Raw genomic sequence first — 12016 nt, 5'->3', positions numbered from 1 at the left:
ATAGAGTAGGACCCTAACTTATTTTGCCTAAAATAATGATATTCAAAAGTTTAATATTATTGTTCGAAAAAGTTATAACTATGTTGAATGGCTGCACTTTCATTAGGTTAAAAAATATATGTTTTTTATAAACAAATGTTAAATTAATCTAAAAAGTAAAGAAGTACACCATACTTACACACATCCTAAATATGAATAATTTGTTAAATAAGGGCTAAAAGTAAAAAAAAACAAAACATTACAATACTGTCGGTCGTTTTAGATACAAGCATAAAAATGAAATCGCGTATCAAGAAAACATTCCAAATTTCCCTAAAAAATCGTAAAGGACGCGCGGGTGAAACTTATTATCTTCCTAGGTTTGTGCGTGCTCTTAAGAAAAAACTGACTTCCCGAATTCGATTTAACAAAATTCTATATTTAGTTAGTGAATAGAATTTACCACAAAAATGAAATATTAGAAAATACAGCACACCACATGTGTTACTCAAAAGCACGAAACAATAAATCACAATAAGTGGCAGCCCTTGTTTAGTTCCGCAAATTGACACTTGACAGTGACATCAGCAAATGACATTGAAAGCTACGTGCTGTTGTGAAATGTAAATGTAATGTATTATTATTCTTGTTACTTTTAAAGAGGACGGTTGATTAGCCATAATTTATTTAATTTAAAATAGTCTATCATTGAAACTATACTATAATGCATATTATGTGAAGGTACTTAAAAGGACATGTTTTGTAAAAATATACCAAATTAAAAAAAGAGGATTACAGCACGTTTTTGTATAATATGAAGTAAAAACCAAAATCTTCGTTGTGAAGATGAGCCTTCAAGATCGGTTGAAGCCGTTATTAAAAATATTTAAAGTGGGTTCTTTGATAGGAGGTAGCATATTTGTTGTAGCTTATCATCTGCGTCAAATATGTATAAGTATTGATAAAATTGTGAATGCAAACGTATTAGACATTGAGAAAAAAATTATTTCTGAATATATATATATCGATGATCCTTCATACAATGCTACCATGAGTGCAGACAATGATAAAAGTAATAAATCGAACAATTTTGGATTATCAAGTGTATGGAAGACCTTGAAGCATTCCGTAGCTTGGCGATTACTGTGGCTTTGTCGACATGGAAATAAAGAACAAAGAAATTTAGCTTTAGAACAATTAGCTTCATTTAGGAATAATAAAAGTTGGGATTCTCTAAAAATAGCTCAGGCACTTGATAAGTCAACAGCTGTACTTCTTGCTCGCACATATGGTGCTGACTTGCGTTATTTTCTTCCTCCTCCAATACATGTTCGAAGAGCAGCTTTAAATTCTGAACTTTTATCTTATAAATTTATTGATATGATTAGTACTCTTGAGACCATAAATCCTCATAGTTGTATCAATCAGTTCCTTTCAAAGCATCTAATAAACATCCAAGATCAAGTTGTTGAAGTTGATAGTGTTCCTCAAAAACCAGATAGTATCACTGAAAAGCAACTTTGTATATTATGTCTTGATGCTCTCCATCATCATATTTTTTTATTTAATCAAAAATCTTATGATAGTGATATCTCAACTTCTACATTAATTAAATTGGGTATATTACCATGTTTAGCTGAATTAATGTTGCGTTATAGATTTGACACAGAAGTAGATTTAGCTGTTTTGAAAATTCTTACTGTATTAAGCTTACATACTAATCTCTTGACAGATTTTTTTCAAAATGGTCTCATTGGTGAGTTGGCTCGACTATTAAAATCACAAGATATACGTTTAGCCAGCTCTGCAGCTGTGTCTTTAGCAAATCTTTCTGGAGAATTTTGTTATAGACCAGGACTTTTCTTATTACATCCTTTGTATAGAACAAAAAGTATTCAAACATGTGATACTCTTCTTGTACATGGTTTAAGAGGCGGTGTATTTGTTACATGGCGCCAGAGGGACAAAAAGTGTGCAGAACCTGTTGGAATTATAGAAGTAACAGTATCTGATATAGATTGTGAAACATGCAAAGAAGATGTAATTAATAATAACAGATTCTTAGATCCTGACTTGCAGCAAGTAATAGCTGATATGAAGGAGCTTGAAGAAGAGGCACTTTTGTCTAACTTTGAAGTTGTATTACATGATCTTCCTATTATTGCAAAGAGAGAACCTATCAGTTCCAATAAATACTCAGCAAACAAAAAAAGAGTAGCAGTTTTGCAAGAAGAACAAGATAAATGCTATTATACTCACTGTTGGCCTAAAGATTGGTTGCCTAGAGATTGTGATAATTTAAGAATATTAGGCTTTAATTATTGGAGTAAACTCTCTGATTGGTTGGAAGGGTGTCCTTTACAAAATGCAGATATAGAAGCACGTGCCGATGAACTTTCTTCCACATTACTTGATGCAGGTGTCGGAACAAACAATGTAGTTTGGCTGGCACATTCGATGGGTGGCCTTATTGTTAAACAATTATTAGTTGATGCAGCTCAAAGCAGCGATCCAGCTTATGAGAAATTATGCCATAAGACAAAGGCAGTCCTATTTTATAGTACCCCACATAAAGGCAGTGCTTTAGCAACAATGCCTCGTGCAGCAGCCGCTGTTCTCTGGCCCTCACAAGATGTTAAACAATTAAAAGAAAACTCTCCAACATTATTAGAAATGCATCAATTGTTCATAAAGTTTGCAGATATTTTTAATTGGGAAACAATAAGTTTTGCAGAAACATTACCTACTCTAATCACAGCGTTTAAAGTCCCAATTCATTTTGTAGACTCATACTCGGCAGATTTAGGACGTGGTGCATTTTATCAACTACCATTAGACCACTTAAGTATATGTAAACCAGCGACAAGACAGTCTGTACTCTATACAACAGTATTAGATGTTTTACAAAGGGCAACAAATTGTGAAGTTGAAAAAAAACTGTCAGACTCATTGTTACGAAAACTAAAAGGTTTAATATGGTTAATTTTAAAAAGTAAAGGCAAAGATACTAGTTATAGTTTATATGAGGAGCAAAGCACCTGGAGTAGACATTAGTATTAACAGGCACTACTAGATGCATACATGGATGGTTTTTTTGTTTTAAAAGTCGTACTTTCCATTTTTATTTATAAAAAGGACATAGATAGAACCTTTGCACTTTGCTAATTGTTTAAGTTTTATGGTAATTTTTGTATTTTGTTGATAACTTTTACTAAAAATCATCCTCAAAAAAATTATTAAGAACTTATATTGAGATTTGTATGTGTTGAATTCAAATATTGTAATGTAATGAAAACCTTGTTCTTATTAAAAAAATATGTTATCAGTTAAATATTATAACTATTTGTTTGTTGAATTAGTCTGTTGCAATAATTTTTTGTTAAACGAAAATATTATTTTAGTATCCTGGAGAGTGTTATTATTAAGTTGGCAACAAATATAAAAAATCCAAACACATTGCTTTTTATTTGCAATAAGTTTCATAAGTTCTTTATTTTCATAGGTATTACATATACACATACAACAATTTTATTAACATCAATTATTACCAACAGGAATAAAAGTAAGAAATACACACATTTTTTTACTAGGTCATTGTTTCATGTTTTAAAGTTATACCTAATAAACAGATGACGTAGTTATAGATCGTACAATTAATATTGATAGTTGTTTTTCTAGTTATAGAAAATGGCGCTTTTAGACTTTCTAATTCAGTGTCAATTTGTTTTATACACTTTCTGATAACCTAATTTACTTATATTTGCGCCTCACAGTAAGATAATATATATTTAGTATTATTACATTAATTGTATTGAAAACTTGAAAGATAATAACGACAATCTTGATCTAACATTTAATTATTCATTAAAAGACTGATTTCGAATCAGTTTTAATATTTTTTATAAAGTAGGTATATTTACTTACTATTAAGTTTCAGTATAGATGCCTAAAAATAGAAACATTCAAGATTAAAACCAGTAAGACTTACAATTAGAAGAAATTACTGCTTAACAATCAGTTTTGACAATCACACCTAAAAACTTAAAAAGCTCATTTATTTACCCCTGGTTTCCGGTCTCTTTTAAGACCAACGCAGAGTTGGAATCTTTTATTTAAATCAGCATCTTGCTGCTATAACACATGCTACTTTAGTTCAGAGAATAGAATTGCAAAATCGTCTTAACATACTCATAATTGGGTGTATTCGAAACTGTTATCACCAGAAATCATTAACAGTAATTATGTCGTTGGAGATGTCAAGAATGATATAGTTTTAAAGAAAACAAGTTTTTTGATCGTATTCCTTTCTCTGTTGTTTTTAATAAAAAAAAGTCGGATAATTCTCCTTTCTTGCCTCCTTTAAATGGATAGTTTCTTACTTAGGATAGAAATCTTTATAACCAGCCATTGCAAACGTTGCAAACTACCAAGGGAAAAATGTAATTTGTACCTACTATAGTATGCTATAACCCTAAAAAAAAGTACTTGAAAGTTAAAAGAAGCTCAAATTTTACTGGGTTGCTTAAACTTTGCAATTTTTATAATTCCTTTGTTTTTAAAAATATTAGTCTCAGTTAATACGATATTAAATGAAATTGTAACTTGAAACAAAAGTAAAATGTTAAAAATATAAAGTACTAATTTCCGCCCACAGCTTTCCCTTCGTGTTTAATAAAATAGTTAGTACCTGACGTTAATCGATATTTTATTAAGCTATTGCATAAGAGCATCCCGCATGCGTATTCGCTCGCGTGAGAAGGGGTGGGGGCAGGTGTTAGGTACCCTATGTCCTTTTCTGTAATCCTGATAAAGCGTATGCAATATGTCATGATGATCAGTTGAGATTTTAAGTTAAGGTTGAGCAGTTAAGACGTGAAGGACTAATAATCTAACTCACTTTCGCATTAAAAGTATTAGAGGGTTAGGTTAGTTAATACAACATTCACTAATAGCATACATCATTAATCTATTGCATGAGTTTAGTTTACTAATATATCCTGCGATTTGCAATAAATAATAATTATATTTTAAATTAAAATTAAATAAATTAATACATATTGTGATAATTGCATAATTAGATGCAATAACACAATACCAATGATTATTATCTGCTTTGTTGTGAAAACTTAAAATATTGTAGAAGTTGTACCTACATCAAAATTTATTGCATTGATGTATTGTTCGGAGATTTATTCTTTTTATCGACAAGTCGCCCCAAATCTTCGTAGCTCCGGAGAATAATAGCAGATTTCCCTTCACGTTCCCTTACATATATGACTCCGTTATTGCACCAGCAAAATTTATATCCCATTCGCTTGGATTGTATCCGGCACTGACGAAATAATAACCTGCTTCCATGTGTAAGCCGCTCATTTATAAAGACTTTTTGTGCAAGGCCCGGTATGCTCAAATCAGTGCTTGTGATATTTCGGCGTGTTTTGGATGCTTTTATTATTTCATCTCGCTTAGTTCGCCGCAGAAAGCGCACAACAATAGGACGGGGGCGTCTCCTTGCGTTTCCCGTGTACTCTGTATTTGAAATACGCGGTCCTGTTCGTGCAGCCAAGTCTATATCTTGGTCTGATAATTCTACACCGAGTTTATTCGTTAAAAGCAAAATTATGTAGGTTACATTTTCGTCGCTGAATTCCGGGATACCGCAGAACTCAATTTCATATTTGAGATGGTTTGCCATCTGCATGTTCATTTCTACGTGTAGTTCACCAATGGCGCATTTCAGGAATTCCATTTCGAGGTTCTCTCTCTCTCCCTCGTGGCTCTCAATAGGGCAAATGCGTGATTCATTTGACGATATATAGGCCTCCAAATCGTTGACCCTCTCATGACACCTGTTTATCTCCTGCGTAAGCATACTTATTTCTCTCAAGAGGTTTTGTACATCATATGTGTCAGAGCTGCCAACAGTGTTCGCAGGCACTGGTCTCGTTTCGCTGTCTATGATTGGTGTTCCTGGAGTCGAGTCTTCTTCATCATTCTCCAGGGCACGGCAATCGGGACAAAGCCACTCTTTTGTACGCTCATTTGTCATTGAGCTTATACCGGCACAACTGTTGCAAAAACGTTTGCTGCATGTTAGAGCAATACATCCAATAGACGTGGTTTCATTGACGTTGTTTAAACATCCAGCGCACAACATTTTATAATCGATTATGTTTCACACCGGTTAACTGTGGGTGTGGTGTCGTTGATCTTGATACTATTTTCCAAACTAATTTACACTATTTTGATCTGTAATACTACCACTGTTACTATACTGTTAGCGCTATATGCTATGGATTATTTTAATATGCTGTTTAGTTCGGTACGATAACTTTAATTATTCTCAATGGTTCCTGCACTAGTAGTAGCACACACGCGACGACTTTAAACCGAAGTACTTACTACTCACAGTAGGTGTCAGAATAATTCAATTCGATACACATAAGTAATAACGATGCGATAAGCAATAACTCCTTGCAGCTTGTGAAATTTTAGTATCTAGGTCCATCGAGGAGTTATAAATCAATATCTGCGATCATGCGCTATAAGGATGCACATAAGGATACGTTTTTTAATCTATTGGGCCAAGAACAACAAAAACATCAAACTTTATTGTTTAGCATTATTATGATGTTAAAATATCAGTCTGCAAAAACATGGTTATTTATATATGTTTAAAATGAAAATTTTAATGAAAAATGCATATTTGCCAATAGGTTAATTTTTGTTTATTCTGTTATACGTAAAAATGATTAAATTTTTTGACATTTTGGAAAACTACAAAACTTATATTATAAATTAATCATTCATCACTATGTATGAGTATCTATCAGTATCATCTAAAAGTATGTTCACTCTCGGCGATGATAGTCTATAAATTATCTGTGTCAATACGTCATATAATTTGTAAACAAAAACAAAGGATAGTAAATAAATAAAAATATATGCGTCAACTAACCCTTTGGACACTAGGTATGCGATTCTAATAAGTAGGTACAGGTATGTTTTTATCTTGAAGAAAAAATTTTAAGCAAGAGATACGGGCATAAAATACCCAAAAAAAAAAAATGCTTTTTAAAAACAAATAATGGAGTAGGTAGTTTCTACTTAATTTGGCATTGGTATGACTTTTAGTGCAACTATAGTGCTATAAATTGGTAATATTAATAGTTGTATAATATGATTTAAATGTTATATTTATTATAAAATATAAAAAACTTTTTTCTCCTCTCATACCTCTTGAGAGCTGATGAGGGCCCAGGCTTGAAACCGCAATCATCAGTTAACTGGGTCATGGGTCAATCATCAGTTAATCACTGGGTCTTTTCATAATCAGAATATAAATCTTCAGTATGTTTTAGATAAGCAAAGGAAGTTACAAGAATGTCATAATACTTAAAGACTTAGATTATTATTGCTCAACATTGACTTACCATATGCATGTACTAAGACATATTATTATGATCTAAAAACTTGCAGACTTGAGAGGTATTGGCATCATATTTAATTATGAAAGAATATTTTGAATAATTTGTTTTAAGAAAATGATTGTCAAAGATAACATAAATTTGAATGAGCTTAAAAAAATGATCTTTTATATGTTATGCTATGTTATCATATGTTAAGGTTAGATCATTGTGTTGTTAGTTTATTATTATAAAGGTTAGTTATATTGAAATGAAATTTAAAAACAAGTACTTTTTAATATCATATCATATTTACATTTAAAGTCAAATATGTTTTACAATAATACTTATATTTACATCTAAGACAGTCAAGGCAAGAAGTTTTTAATATGTATTAAATTAATGAGGTGACTGTTAAAATTAACACTGAAAAAAATATAATAAACATACAATTTATATTATAGTGATTACTCTTAACAGTTCAGGCTAAAGTATTTCATAGTCATGTGATTCTTTTATATATCGGAAAAGCAAATGATCACTCCACCTCATGGTAAGTGATAGTGGAGTCCAAGCGCGACGACGGGCAGAACAGTCGGCAAGAATGATCTGCAATAGCCGCCCCCGCCTTGCCAGTCCGTAAGATGCCTCTACAGGCCTCGTTTGAAGGAACCCAGGTTTTAAAAGGAGGGGAACATGTGTGCTGGTAAAGAATTCCATTTTTTACTGATGCGACACAAAAAATAGTGACATTGAGTGACATTGAAATCCAGCACTTTTATCTCTCGACGCTATGTCATTGCCCACATTGAAATCAATTAAAAGCACACTATATAAAATCACTTCTACGTTGCACATGAGAATGAGAGAGTTCTAAAAGGAATTGAAGAGTGTTATTCCAGCCATTACACCACTGCATCTTAATTTAACAACTTTCTTGGTTTTAACTTCATTGGGGAAAATTGAGATTGTGTTATTGTCGAGGCAACAAGATGAAATTGTGATGCACTGCAGTGGGAAGATTATTTTGTTGCATTATAAATAAGGATGCCAGTATAATCCATTTGAGGCTGTGGCTCCTCTCACTCTTGGATTTTCATCACTGGCCAAGAAATAGAAAAAGGACGTCTAAGAAATAGAAACTATTAAATTAATCTCATTCCTATCTGTTGGCTTTAATGTGTTTATGAAATGTTACTTATTTAATTTGATCATATGTTGTATTTTTTCGTTTTTCCTTTTTGCGGTATTTCTGTATTTGCCCACAATTGTTTTTGTTTATTTTTATGTATTTGACAGTTGACACTGAAGTTTTTTTTTTTTCTACAACGGAACGGATTGCAGTAGACGGCGTGACTTGGAGGTGAAGATATTAAAATAATCAAAAAATCTCAACCAACCAAAAACTCTTTCTTAGCGCATATAATTCTAATGTATCATTGCCGGAGTTTATTTATTTAATTCTGAATTATATTTGTATCATCGGCTGATTTTTTTAAGAAAAAAAAAGGTCGACCAGTAGTCGAACTAAAAAAATTTTAGTGATCTGGCTCCACGAATTAAAATGGTGAAAATGATAGGAGGATGGGACGATTCTCCTTTAATTTTCAGTCTAGTGAGCGGAATTCAGTCATATCAAATTTTTCAAAGGTTTCAATTAAATTCCGCACACAGCACTGGACAATTACACTTTTAATCATTATTTATATTCAAACGGCTCTTCATCGGTTGGGTAGAGAATCTTTGAGCTTAGCCCTGCCATCCAACGTCCTTTAAACATAAAATTTCTTATTACATTAGTTTATACACCGTTTATTATATATATAATATTTTAGATATTTACTGTAGAATTACATAGTTTTCACTCATCATTATTAAACGAACCAAAACTTGAAAGTGAGTAATCTCATATCACGGCATTGGCATTGGCAGAATATTTTGCACTCCAATAGTGTAGATACATGCCAGAAAAGAGAAATAAATGTTTAAATAAATTTATTGAACCGAATGATCTCATATCATGTGTCATGATTCTCTTTTATCATATTACATAAGAATATGTAATTAAAGTGTATAATACCCAGTTGCGCAAAGCTCTTCTTCATTTACACTTCATTATTTAAATGCAGCAATAGTACCGTAGACAATAAACTAATAGACGCGACGAATGATGATTTCCTTCTCACTAACGCAAGAAAGAGAACGGAAATTACGTTACAAATGTTTAGACAGAGATAGAATTATCAAAGCATGTTAAAGCGATAGCAAAAAGAAAAGCATGTATTTTCACGCGTAAGAACGACAGTTTTTTTCCTAAATATTTCAAGAACTTCATATCACATTAAAATCCTGAAGATAATAAGAATTTCCAGCTTTTATCATTATCATTCATTCATCATCACCTAAAAAAATGTGCCAATTTTCGATACAAAATATCGACTCGACGACAATATAAAGAAATAAATACGTAGACCAATGATAGCCTAGTGCTTAGTTAAATATAAATATGTTATTTTAAATTATTCTTTCTCCTATTTATAATTTCCTAACGACAACATTATTTAACATTCTTCTTGAATTTTTAATATTGTTACATTCCGAGTCAAGATGTTAACATAGAAATATATATAGTAACCATTCTTTATTAATAATTTCATTAAGTATTTTAGATTTATAAAAACAAATAATGAAAAAACGGTTTTTGGGTATAGTTGGAAAACAAAAAAAATATTTTAATTAAAAATGTACAGTAAATATTAAAAGAAAAATTTAAAAATCTCTTTTGGTTTTAATTAAATCCCAAAAAATATTTATCTCCCAAAACAGGCAATGCGGTTACTATGGCAACATTACCCGCAACATTGACAAACTATCTCTGTCTCTGCGGTTTCACGGCCCCTTGGTGCTTATATTAGTTTCTCTGTCTACGATTAGTACTAATGAAATTTTATTTTAATAGCGATGCATAAATCTTCTATTAACAACATTAAGTCTTTCTATTAGTACTTTAGCTAAAGACGATAATATACTATGAATGAATGAAAATAACGAACTTAGCGTTTTGTTTTTGCAATTTTACCAGTAATTTTGTTGTTTTGCATAAACAAAACGCACATTTACGTTAAATTGAATTTTATACTAAGCCTGCCGCCTGCGTCAGTTGTGCGGAAGTGCTTGAAAAAAATGGGAACGTAGAGCAAATTATACTCCAGGAGAAAAAACAATGTTGGCTGACCTTATTACAAAGTAAGTATAATTAACAAATGGATTTAAATAAGTAGGTACCTACATAATAACGTAATAATTTTAGTAGATATTGTTCAACTTTTGTACGTTTTACTTTCAGATATAAGTACTTATATTATTGAAGATAAAGGAACAGGAGGACATATACTACAGAATAAAGTAAAAAAAAAATCAAATAGAAATACATAAATAGCCAAAATCGTGATAATCCATAATTTTCGATAAATGATGACCTCTCAAGACATTTCAACATGTGAAAGAGGACAAAGGTAATTATGAGAAAAAATCTCTCATGATATGGTAACTCTGCGTTCCTTGACGAGCCGGTTGGCGTGGTTGGTGGATGCTTGCCTTTCACGCCGAAGGTCGTGGGTTCGATTACCACCCAGAACAGATTATTGTGTGCATGAACATGTCTGTTTGTCCTGTGTCTGGGTATAATTATCTATATAAGTCCTATCCTATCTCCATAGTACAAGCTCTGTACAAGCTTAATTTGGGGTCATTGTGTGTGAAAAATGTCCCAGGATATTATTATTATTATGCAATCAGAGCATGTTTGTAGCTTACAAAGCATATTTTTATATAGCTTTAAGTAGGTGCAGATATACAAGACTGGTGGTGGTTTCTGAGTACCTAAGGTGACTCACAGACAGGTAGATGATAGATGCTAAAATATTAGCTATCATACAGGACCAGAATCAACCACTTACAAATCCAAATGAAAGTAGAGCTGTATTTTTTAAAGGTAAAATTAATTACTGGCTATTTAATACTTTTACTAGTGACTAAAGATATGGGTGAGCAGATTTTTATTAACCATATTTATAGTGGGTTCAGACAAATTATCTGGGTTCCGATGTAGTACTTATACAATTTATAAATTTTTTAAATTTATTTTTATAAAAATTAATATTGATTAATTTTCATCTTTCAGTAACTGACATCTTGAAATGGACAATTGTCGTTGGTTGGTTATATCCCTTTTATGTGTCTATCATCTTCATCTACATCATTTGTTCTGCAGAGTATGGAAATAACTACACAGGTATGTGTATGTTTTTATTCTTATTTATATGCCTTTAATATTTATAAGTTTATTTGCAATAAAAGATGTGTGCTGTTCAATTTAAATATGTATAAATATTTCAGGTCACAAACTACACCTCCAAAGATTGTTTGTTACTCCAGCTTGAAAGAAATTTGTGAAGACTGGAAATGGAATTATCTCTGCTAATATAATAAATGTGAAAGTGATATTGTCTGCCTGTTTTTTACTTTTTCACACATAAACCTTCAATAGGATTTTGATAAATTTTGGTGCAGGTATTCCAGTGTACTCCAAAGAAGTTATATATAATATATATAAATATAATACTTTTTAT

General features: G+C 31.6%; 1 protein-coding gene across 1 annotated transcript; it reads left to right on the top strand.

The window, feature by feature from the left end:
- The first annotated feature begins 601 nt into the window (after window positions 1-601).
- LOC126780264 (protein SERAC1) lies at window positions 602-3171 on the top strand. Its single transcript, XM_050504582.1, has one exon. The coding sequence runs from the start codon at window positions 826-828 to the stop codon at window positions 3031-3033; it is 2208 nt and encodes a 735-aa protein (XP_050360539.1). The 5' UTR covers window positions 602-825; the 3' UTR covers window positions 3034-3171.
- Window positions 3172-12016: the final 8845 nt, after the last annotated feature.

This window comes from Nymphalis io, chromosome Z (assembly GCF_905147045.1).
Source record: "Nymphalis io chromosome Z, ilAglIoxx1.1, whole genome shotgun sequence".
NCBI classification, from domain to species: Eukaryota; Metazoa; Arthropoda; class Insecta; order Lepidoptera; family Nymphalidae; genus Nymphalis; species Nymphalis io.
This window is presented reverse-complemented; position numbering and strand designations above follow the sequence as displayed.